Consider the following 11,666-nt stretch of genomic DNA (forward strand, 5'->3'; position numbering starts at 1 on the left):
ACGGGCAAGGCAGACCCCGGGAAAGGGCTGAGCTTTCACCTGGGTAAGGAAAGCAGCCTCTTCCCAGATCTCCTCCATCCCATGCCATGCCATCCCATCCCATGCCATGCCATCCCATCCCATGCCATCCCATCCCATCCCATCCCATCCCATGCCATCCCATGCCATCCCATCCCATCCCATCCCTCAGCTGCACACTAGATCTACCCTTAAAGACGAGTTAATTCACTGACCCAGCGGTTGCCATGGCAACACTTCCCAGCTGAGCCCCCACCTGAGGATCGGGACCACCTGCACAGCCAGACTCGCCCTCCGTGTTTGATGGCAGCAGTTCGACAGAAAGTGACTGAGACTTCTGAGGAAGGCTATTCCTGAATGACTGCCAAGCCTATTTTTGAGGCTGGCAGCTTTAAATAATTACTTGAAGCTTTTGAGTGTTGCTACAAACTCACACTGTAAAGCTTTTCTATAGCTAAAGATACAAATATATTAGTAATATTAATGCTGGGAACGAAATCCCTTTATTGCTGCCTATTGCAACAACACCATTGAAACTGGACTGAGCCTTAAATCGTGAGGAAATGAGCAGAAAATATAAAGTATCTAATTCTCAGGTATTTCCCCCAGGAAGGGGCAGCTGAAGGGAACAGCTGGGCATTACTGACTCTGGACTGGAGTTTTTTTAGTTTAGAAGTTGGATCACTTCATTAAAGCCTCCTTTCTCCCACAGGCTGAAGCTGTTGGTCGTTAATGAGGGCTGATGGGACATGCTGTGTTTGGGGATCTACAGGTTTGAGATCCACAGGCTGCTGTAATTCTGCAGCCTGAGAATTATGACAGAAAGTATCTGCAGAGCCCAATCCCTGCCCCAGCTCCCCATTTATTCCCCTCATGAGCAGGAAAACATAACAGGCTAACTACAGGGTTAGAGAGAAGTCTGAGGCAGAGCTGATCCTGTTCCACACCTACGGATTTTGGCCACACCTCACTATTATCATATGAAAAGAAAAAGAAAAAAAAACCCAAACAAGCGAAAGGAAAGCAATCTGGTATGTGGCTGATTCCAAACAACAACAGTGTGCAGGCTCATAAATGCTTCAGAATTGACCAAGAGGAAGCACGTTTCGTGATGACACAATCTTGTTGCTGTAGTCATTCATCGAAGGGAAACTCCCACAGGAAAAGGCATAAAGCTGCCCAGGGAAGGCGAAGAGGCTGCTCAGTGCTAGGCAGCCAAAGCCGGGGTTCGGTTCACACAGAGCTAAGCATGAGCACCAGCCAAGGCCCTTTCCAGTTTTTTTCTGGGTCCCTCAGGGGTAGTCCAGGGTGTGGTTTGGCCCAGCAAGGAACTTCTTACAGAGCGTCAAGTGCAGATGGTGGTGCCAGCAGCACACATCCCTCCTGCTCCTCCGCCAGACCCCTGTGGCTGCCCACGGGAGGGGCACCCTGGGCAGGCTTCGGCGAGCACCATGGGCAAAGCATCTTCCTGGGGGGCAATGAGAAACAGACTATGCAGAACCTGAATGAGCGCTTGGCTGCCTACCTGGACAAGGTCCGTGCCTTAGAAGCAGCCAATGCTCAGCTGGAGAGCTGCATCCTAGAGTGGCACAGGACTAAGTCTCATGGAAAGAGGCATGACTTCAACCAATACGAGCAAAACGTCACTGACATGCAAAGGCAGGTAAGTCAGAGCTGGGACTGTGTCATTCTGGGCTCTTCTAAGGAATCTGGGCTGTCCTTTATGCTGGTGGCTTTCCTTTAAAGAGGTTAAATAAAACCTTTGAAATGTTGGAAATCCTCAGGAAGGTTGTCCCAGGAGCAGGGGTAGGCATTCCTTGTGCTGCCAAGGAGGAGACTGGGCACACGAGAGGCTGGAAGGGGGTGAGGGGGTTGTACAGAGACTGGCAGAATGGAGGGATACGTGTGCTGCCAAGTGCTCCTTTCTGCACTGAAACTGGGCTTTGAGTGACTGCATCTGGCAGAATTTTGGCTTTTTGACGAGCAAATTACAAAGCAGGAGGAGAGCAGAGCCTGCCCCTCTCCTGCCGCTGTCTCCAGACAGACTGGGGCATTCCAGCTCTTTGATTCCTGTGGTAGCAGACAATGAAACTACAGGAGTTTTGGGACCAATGAGCTTATGTAATCAGATGGAAAAATACTTCATTGTAATTAAGAAAATAGCAGTGACAAATTCCTTGTGGATGTTTTCACTATAATTAAAAGGAGAATTTCTGGTTCCTGCCAGTAGTTAATATTAATGTTCAACAGTAACTCTTTCAATCGCCCAAACTCACGTGTCTTCAAATTTAAGCATAATATTAATCTGTATTCATAATGAACATCCTTAGCACTGTAACCAGCTGTGTGACTAATCAGTGTAATTAACTTTACATACCCATATGGGGCAAAACTCAAAGCTCTTCCAAATGCGGCGTTGTCATTTTCCCTCCACTTTTTACAATACGATTACTTGGCATTCTCAAAACCTGGAGAAATTCTTTTCAAGAGGGCTTGGAAATGGTATTAATCCACATCTTTGCTGACTGGGGCCAGGGACTTAATCAAACTCCATGCTCACTGTTAAAAGTGTTGCCTCAAGGCAGAAGATGAGGCGCCCCGACCACAGCCTGTGCATGGAGAGCCAGAACTGTCATCACCCATTTCTGTTTTAAGGATAAAGAAAGGTCACTGTCCCCAGGACTGGCACTGGAGCACTGTCCTTTTTAAATGAAATAGAAATAAGAATGTGTTCACCAGGAACATAAATGTGTGTGGTTGATTTGGAATTAATAAATCAGAAATATTTAGAAAGACAAGCATAAAGGTATGATGCTGACTGGGGCAAAGCCCTCACTTTTGAATAGGCTATATCCAAAGCACTGATTTTTCACTCTCAACCCTTCAGCAGCTGTCCCTGGACACAGGAAGGCACCTGGAGGTTGGTGGCTGTGCTGGATGAGGCAGGAGAGCATCATTTACAGGCAACAGTTCAGTGCCTCAGCCAGAATTTTAACTTTCTCTATAAATTATTGCAATTAGCACCAAGTCTGCCAGTAAAATGAGTGAAAATATAGCATCTAATTATTCACCATAATTAAATTAATTAAACATTAATTTAAAAGGTGAAAGTAATTTAGCACCTAAAATAAAATTTAGACCAAAATTAGGATCCTATATCCAATAACCCAGAAAGTCTATTATATACTGTCTGTCTGGACTTGGAGGCATTTAATCATTTGAGTCCTACATTTTGTACGACACTCTTCCCTGGATACATGAATTTGGGATGAGCATTTCAGGTGGAGGGACAAGCTGCCTTCTCCAGCCTGACTCCACTGTAACCAGACACACAGTGAAATAGCACCTGTTCTTCAGGTAACTGTCTCATTCAAACTCCTTGTCCCACTAAATAAGCAAAGTGACCTACAGAGCATTCCAGGAGATGGGACAAAGGACACGAGACATGAAAGGAAGAAGTCAGAGCAGAAAGGCTTCTTGGAAAATCCTTGGTTTGAGAAGGAATTCGAGTGTATTTCCTATATGTGAGTTCTTAGTGAAGCTCCCTGTAAGTTTGCAGACTGGTGTGAGTGACGTGGGTATGTTCCTGAGGGAAGCAGTGAGGAATTCCATGGGATCATTAACAAGCACATGTGGGATTCCTTGCTGGCTGCTGAGCAGTGGGCAAAACACCCCAAGAGCTCAGATCTCACAGAAAGGGTCACACAGCAATTCCTTAGATGTGCCTGGTTATGAAATGGCACAAAGATGAAGAACTCGTGTTGCTTTCTCATCATCTTGTCGATCCCACAGGAGGATTCTCCAAGGCTGGATTCAGTCTCTGACACCAAATTCCAGGCAGCCACACATGCAGGGCATTGTTATAGTTCTTCTGCTGGCCTTGATTGTGTCCCAGGGCAGGATCTGTGTGCTGCTAATTGCTCAGGAATGCACAGTCTGTAACAGATTAGTTAAACATTCCACCTTCTTATTTACTACCAGAGGTGACACTTCGGGAGAATTTTGTCGTTTCCTCATTTCTTTGTGATTCATTGAGGTGTGGGAAGTTTTACTTGAAGGTGCTGAGGGCTCTGTAAATGGTGCCAGTATGGCCATGATGCCCCTTGGTTTGCTGTGGGGTGCTGAGTGAAGGCACTGGCGTGATTGTGACCACGCTCTTCTTTCCTCTCTGTTAGAAAAGGACTCGAGGCCCTACATTCATGATTTCATGGTAATTATGTGTGAGTTCCTGCTGGAATTCTTCCAGAGATTTTGCATGGAATGCTCAGCCTTTTGCATTCAGATCTACAGTTAAAAGCTACCACAGGCCTTTCCAGTGTGTGCTGGGCACACTAAAGGAATGATGAGGCTGCACTTCCTCCTGTGCCTTTTAAGGCAATTTTCAATCCCAAAGCAAAATCAGAAACGTGAATTAATCCCTCCACGCCACTGGAGTTACAGGTGGATAACTAAATGGGTCACAGCTCGATGCCAGTGGCCTTGTCCCTGTGACTCCAGGCTGAAGCCCTTGGTGGATTGAGGGCCCTTCCCTGAGTCGTTGCCACCATCCCCGTGGTGCCTCTTCACCACAGCACTGACTCAGCGAGGTGCTCCTGCACGTGCAGCTTTTTAGTATATCATTAATTCCAGCATTTGATTGTATTCAGACACAGCTTAATGGTTCTTACTGAAATTTGCCCTAAAGATGCCCAAGGCAGCTTTGTCAGCAATGCTGGACAGGATCAAAATCCGGTCACAGAACCAGAGGAAGGCAGTGACTGTTACTCTGTAATAAACCATGATGTGTAATATAATTCATGTCCTCTACCTGGCCAGGAATAAGATGACAACTCTTGGTTCATACTCAAAGGAGTAAGACTGAGAGTAAAGTAAGATTATGGACAAAAATTGCAAAACATTTAAATGAATCAGGAAACTGAATTGCTGTTATTCCTGTGCTCTCCTTTACATGGTAATTCTACTATTTAGAGGCTTCCTACAAGCACCAGGGATGCTAAACCAGCCTGTTATCCACTGTAACCCCATGGCAACACTGAGTGTCCTGTCGGATTCTCTGTTTTCCAGATTGAGGATGGCAAGATCACCAATGCCAGTATCCTTTTACAAATCGATAATGCCAACATGGCATCCGAAGACTTCAGGCTCAAGTAAGCTCTTCTTTGGTTTCCTGAGCAAGTTTGAAAGAGGAGTAAGCAGGATACTGTTTTTTTCTTGCTAATCCATTAGGGAAGTGATTTTACTGAGGTTTTCTGGTGATACTGGACGAATAAAAACAATGTAGAGCAGGGGAAAAAAACCCAAAAGTATGTAAACCCCACAAATGATTGCTGAAGGACCTTGAGTCACCCTGTTTATGATACTTAGTGCAGGTCCTGACGAGCAGGTTTGACAGCAGGCACTTGATACTTGTGACAAAGGCACTTAAAACTGTCATCTGGGATTACAAATTATCCCCTCTATGCACTGCACTTCCCAGTCCAGCCCAAATCTATTTCCTGGACTTATCACCTCTTCTGTCAGCTCCTCGGGGAATATTTGTCCTTCTGTAGCTTCAGCTGCACTTCTGGAAGTGCAGCTTCTCTGGAATCAGGAAGATTTGTCTTGTTCCCAACAGCTGATGATCAGCTATAAAAGAATCTCCCCGTTTTTGGTAATATTGTGACAAACTCGGAGACCCTGAGCACTGCTGGCCTTTCCTTAGCAGAGAGTAGGGTCACAAAAGGAACCAGTGGACCTGCTTTGAGGGATGAGTCTGATGGGGTGAGTGTAGAAACACCAACAGGGCACACAAAAGATGGAGTAAAGGGAGAGATGCTGAGGAGCAAAAGTGCTTCCCATGCCCAAGGAAAGACATGGCAGCATCTCCCAGCCTTTAGCTCACTACAGACACTGCAAGAGGTTGGAGAGGAATGGGAATAACTGGCTTCCTTCATATTTTTTCTGCTTTCTGAAGGATTGAAAAATTACCATTTTGGAAGAGCTACAGCAAACATTGATTGCTGATACTGTTTTCAGAGAATCATATTCTCAAAGCTTTCACAACCTGGTGAAAGTTAAAGTGCAAAAAAAGAAGTGAAAGAAAAAGCAATTTTTTTTCTTACTGTACAGAAGGAGTTGTGAGGGAGAAAGGAAAATGAAACACAAAAATACAGAAACCCATCTTATTGTTAAGGCTCTTCAAAAATATTCAAATAGAATACTTTGGAAACAGAATTTGTTCCCTTGGTTGTTTGTTCTCTCTGGTTCCCCACACAGAGGACTTTAGCAAGTCTGGCTTCCCTTTGATGTTCCGTATGCAAGAGCCTGAACAGCTCCCAACACGCACCCTCTGTCCTCTCTTCCCTCACAAAGGTACGAAGCAGAGAAGTGTCGCAGGCAGGGAGTGCAGCTGGATGTGGAGAACCTGCGCAAGGAGCTCGACGGCCTGACCATCATCAACACAGATCTGGAAATGGAAATTGAAGGCTTGAGAGAAGAGCACATCCTCAGGAGGAAAGACCACGAGGAGGTAGAAAAAGTTCCACTTGGTAAAATCCTATCGCACAAATCTTCACTAACGTGTAATTAACTGAGTAAGACCCACAATCTGTAAGTGGGATTGATGATTCAGGACCTACTCCTGTTTCTGAAGCAGCCAATGAGAGTCAGGTGAGGCACAAAGTCTGTGTCTGCTTTACCAATTACACCAGGGCTTCAGAGAGGACAGACCATGTAGTCTCTCCCACCCATTGGTCCTACACAGCTACTAATAACTGACATACTGGACAGAAATGTTCTCAGAAAGACTTAGATACAAATACACAAGACTTGAACAAAATGGGAAATGTTACTGGATGCCACTGAGTTTTAGTCATCACAGACTTTTTCCCCAGTCTTGGATGTATCACTCCCCAGACTCCCAGAAACACAGAGGGGGTTGAGGGTTGGGAGGGACCTCCTGAGGTCCCCTTGTCTGCCTCCCCCACTCAAGTAGGATCATGCAGAGCAGGCTGAGCTGAGCGAAACAGACCTCGAGTTCTTGAAGGATCCAAATTAAAAAAGAGTGGTTGGTGAAGTCAAGCAAAATTACTCATTCTTGCAAAATCCTAAGCACAATAATTAGATAATAATTCTCAAAAGCCACGCTGCTTTGAATCCTTCCAGAGCTACACCCAGTGCTCTCTGTTATTCCACGTTTATAACACCACTGCTTGAAACATGCTTGTTTCACTTTGCTTGATCTGGTGTTGTTTGCAGTTATTACCTAACACAGACCCAAATGTCCTCTCAGTGTGGGCTGATGAGGTGGAGAATGAAACAGGGGGTTTCACAGCAGCAGGTGAGCTGCCTTTGGCTGATCCCGAGAGCCAGGGCGAGCTCCTGGAGGCAGGAACCAGCAGAGCCCTCCGTGTGTCCAGCTGAGCCGCACTCGGTGATGTCATACCCAAAAGGCTCCTTTGCCTGGGCGCTTTGAAAGTGGTACCAGGCACAGAAGGTTGTGCTACACCAGAAGGAATGTTACTCTACCTGCCCGACTGGTCCTGTAATTATGTTGTTTACACAGTAATTATATGCTTTAATCCAATTATTCCTTTAACAATTACATAGAACTTTTACATTAGTCTCCTGTAAACTTAGTTATAGTTCCATAAATACTAACATAAAGGGTAAGAAAGATGAAATTACTGTTAGATTTTCATCAAAGGTTTTGGGTTTCTAATAGATAAATAAATAAAAAATGTCCGTGCTTCTTCATTAAGTCCATTTCTTCCAGAAACATTCTATGAAAAGATCTCACATTTTTTATCGAGTTCCGACACAGCAAATATAAGTCACTGGTTTCAGTCACATCAGAGTATTATCAATATATAAATTTTCCAAACAATGTTAACTAAATATATACATATAACAATTCCCCCACCAAACCACTCTGTGATTCTGTAGTTCTGTGAGAACTCTCCACTTTCATAAATGACTTTGCTTTTTCCCTCTGCTAACACATGAACAGGATATGGAAGCAAATCGCTCCTCACAAGACTTCAAAGTCAGCATAAAAGTAAACACAGCCCCTCCTGAGGACTTGGGCAAGATTCTGGCAGAAATAAGAGAAGATTACGAGGCCATAATTGAAAAGAATCGTCAAAGTCTGGACAACTGGTACAAAGAACAGGTAACAGCTATTCCCCCTTTGTTTCCAAGATCCTGTGGCTGTACCTGCCCGACCAGGATCAGTAAAGCTTTTCTGTTGCTTCTGCTTCACAGAGCTCAGCCCTGTCCCTGGCAGCAACCCCCAATCCCGAGGAGATCCAGCGCAACGACAACGAGATCAAGGAGCTCACACGGACCTTGCAGGCCCTGGACATCGAGCTGCAGGCACAGATTAGTAAGGTATCTGCTGCAGACATCGTGGGCTGCTCTCTCCTACCCCAAGCCAGAAGTTGCCAAGGACCAATTCTCCATTTAAATCTACAGTCTAGAATAACTTTATTGCAGCTGCTGAAGTAGGAGGGAAATTGGAATTCAGATCATGCTCGACTTTGCCAGAATATGCAAAATAGATTCAGAAACCACCACCAGGAAGTGAAAAATTCATGTCTCTCCTTAGAACAAAATATAGGGAGAAGAAGGGAAGGGATAGCTGACTCCATTGTCTAGGAAGAAAACATGTCCAGAAGACAGATAATAATGCAAAGTTCATATTTACAACCCCTATTTAATGCATGAAATATATGAACTGTTAAAAGTGTTTCCCAAACATTACTCAGCTCTGGGACAGGTTAAAGATCACATCCCAGTGACCTGGAGACTCAGGGGCCATTGTGGACAGTCCATGCAGGAGTGACAGGAGAGGCAGCAGCTGCAGGAGCAGAGCTTTGAGCAGAACGGATACAGAAGGGAGAAATGACTCAGCTTTGCCTCTCATGCACACACGACACAGCTTCGTGGTTCTGCTGCCTTCACAGGAATACTTATGCAAATGCATAAGTGTTTAAATTACCACAGCCTTAATTTTGCAATCTTCTAGCTAGAGACCAAATTTGCTGGCATTTCTGCATTATATCTACCACATAAATAATAATCATGGTCTTGGTATTATCTGCTCCACCAGAAACACATGCTGGAAGACACCTTGGCCGACACTCGGAATTACTACACTGCTGCACTCCAAAACATGCAGCAGATCATCTCCAGGTGCGAGGAGGAGCTGAGCCAGGTTCGGCACGACATGAAGCAGCAAAATAACCAATACAAGGTTCTTCTGGGGATCAAAACCCGCCTGGAGAAGGAAATTTCCACGTACCGCCTGCTGCTGGAAGGGAATGCTGACGGGTAAGGCAGAGCTGCCCCAGCTGGAACAGATGAGAGGAGAGTCCTCATATTTGGGTTATTTATTTGTTTGTTTGTTTATGCTTAAGCAAAGCTTGTGAGTTCCATACTACATCAAGGGTTGGTATTTTAATGTGATGGATCATAATAAAAAGCCAGATCCACCTGAAGTACAGAGACACTTGTATCCATGTAATTTGGATTACCTAAATTAATATAAGTTTTTATTAAAAAAAAAAATTCCACTCCCATAGCATGGCCATCTCAGCAGAGGACAGGGCTGCCCTCATCTTTGTTCTCTCATCTGGTTTGCACAAACTCAGAAAAGGAAGATTAGCAGCCTTTAGAACCACAGCTCTGGGGCAGGCAGGACAGTGTGGGCCCTTGGGCAGGGGTCTGTCCCAAGCCAAACTGGGATCAACCTGAGCCACTCAGAATAGACAAGAGCCAACGCACCTTCCCCAGGAGCAACACTGAATGTGCACAGGGACAGTGCCAGGTGAGAGTACCTACCAAAGGGAAAGCTCATGTGGTATAGAAGCATCTTTTTTTTTTGTTTTGCTTTTTAAATTTTCTCTCCTAGTGGGATGAGGTCTCCTTAAAATCAGTGAGAAGAATAGGAAGGAAAAACTTGGAATTGGTATAACCATTACTTTCTCTCTGTTATCTTTACAGGACAGCAAGAATATCTGAAGATAAAGGTAAATGTCCTGTACTTTGTTCTCTGTAGTGACTCTTAATTACTGTCATTTCCAATCAAATTTTCCTCAGAGTAATTTTAACCTCACCTGACTGAGCTGTGGAAGGTGTGAGTGGCAGGAAAGGCTCATGCAGGCTGTATTTGAGAACCATTTCAGTGGTTCCTGCTGCTCCCAGGCTGCCTCAGCCCCAGCTCCATCAGTCACACACGTGGCCACAGCTCAGGCTCCAGACTAAAGCTTTCCTGGGATATGAGGAGGCACAGACACTCACTGGGTGACTAAAACAGCATTAGGGCTTGAGAGCAAACCAAAAATCTGCATGTCTGGGAACTCTTATTCTGGCATGAGCATGACCTGCAGACATTCTGGATTATCTGCTGGATTTGCATTGGCTGGGCTGTCTCTGTGTTATTCATTTGCCCTGACCTGGACCAGACCCAGGGTGACTCTGGCAGCACATTTCACACAGAGCAATAACAAATATTGACTTAAAGGGAAACATGTAAAGATATCTCAATTAAGAGGCAGGTAAATGACTGTAAATGAAGCTTTCCCTGCATGGCCTTGTCTCATCATTGCCCCTTGGCTAAAGAAACTTCCCTTCCCTTCCAGAACACGCCGGGCTGAGCAAACAGAAGCTCAGAGCGATCGTCCACGACAGCGTGAACGGGGAGGTGGTGGCCTCCACCATCAATGAGATCCCCCCACAAGCCTGAAGGGAACTTCCTTCTGCCAACCAGTGGCTTTCCCAGCAGCAGCTCCCACAGCCCCCCAGGGACGGGGTGCTTGGGCTGGCTCTGTGTGTGGGACAGGGACACTGCAGTGAACCTGCTCCTGAAATGATCTGCAGTCTGACACTGGAAAGTGCCACACAGAGCTGGGCGTAGCTGATATTGGTAGCTTAAAGAGCTTTTAGTCACCAAAATGCTGAAGAGAAGCAGGTCCATGAGCCGGTGACAGATGGACGGTGCACATCTCCCCGGGGCAGGAATCTTCAGCTGGGATTCAGTTATCGCTCTGCAAATTAACTGTAATTTAAAGGGAATGATCTCTCAACTTTTTCCTGGTCTTATGCCTCTTATCATATACCTCACTGCAGCAAATAAATTTTTATCCATTACTTGTTCTGGTCCTTGTAATTTCTGATTTTGCTTTCCCTTACACGTCCCAGCCCGTTGTGGCAGTGCCACCAACACGGGTCAGGAGTGCCAAAGCCTTGTTGTTTCAGGAGGGACAAAACTGGCACGACACATAACAGAAGAGGTGCCACAAGTTACAAATGACATTCACATGAGCAAACTATTCAATTCCCTATACACAACTTTTCCATGTCACTGCTGAAAACAGCATTATGAGTAGGAGTGTTGCAAAGTCACTTTACTAAAATAGTCACGTAGAAACATTTCTTTATTCCTCATCTTAAGAGCCATTTTCTTGTCCTGTCTTTACACACTTTCCTTCAGAGCCTGTAAGTGCTTCTTCAGATACTCCCAATCCTTCTCAGTGACCCAGGTAATTAAAAATCCATCTCAGTTATTTAGTCTGATATTAATGTTCACTGTATATGTCAGATTAATGTCCCCTGTCCCTGTTGATGGGCTCTGCAGTCAGGACAGAATGGTGTTTGTGCTGGGTGCTGAC

General features: G+C 45.2%; 1 protein-coding gene across 1 annotated transcript; it reads left to right on the forward strand.

The window, feature by feature from the left end:
- Nucleotides 1–1,051: 1,051 nt before the first annotated feature.
- On the forward strand, nucleotides 1,052–11,145 carry LOC139682617 (keratin, type I cytoskeletal 23-like). Its single transcript, XM_071577085.1, has 8 exons — nucleotides 1,052–1,681; nucleotides 5,083–5,165; nucleotides 6,370–6,526; nucleotides 8,006–8,167; nucleotides 8,260–8,385; nucleotides 9,107–9,327; nucleotides 10,000–10,025; nucleotides 10,638–11,145. The coding sequence occupies exons 1-8, from the start codon at nucleotides 1,052–1,054 to the stop codon at nucleotides 10,739–10,741; spliced, it is 1,509 nt and encodes a 502-aa protein (XP_071433186.1). The 3' UTR covers nucleotides 10,742–11,145.
- The last annotated feature ends 521 nt before the right edge of the window (nucleotides 11,146–11,666 follow it).

Source organism: Pithys albifrons, chromosome 25 (assembly GCF_047495875.1).
Source record: "Pithys albifrons albifrons isolate INPA30051 chromosome 25, PitAlb_v1, whole genome shotgun sequence".
Taxonomy (NCBI): Eukaryota; Metazoa; Chordata; class Aves; order Passeriformes; family Thamnophilidae; genus Pithys; species Pithys albifrons.

What these genes read in the sequence shown, in the direction of transcription:
- LOC139682617 (XM_071577085.1), top strand. Translation starts at nt 1,052, where the DNA reads ATGTGGCTGATTCCAAACAACAACAGTGTGCAGGCTCATAAATGCTTC. An exon ending in TCCGAAGACTTCAGGCTCAA is followed by an intron (nt 5,166 to 6,369) that starts GTAAGCTCTTCT and finishes TCCCTCACAAAG; the next exon opens with GTACGAAGCAGAGAAGTGTC. An exon ending in GGAGGAAAGACCACGAGGAG is followed by an intron (nt 6,527 to 8,005) that starts GTAGAAAAAGTT and finishes ACACATGAACAG; the next exon opens with GATATGGAAGCAAATCGCTC.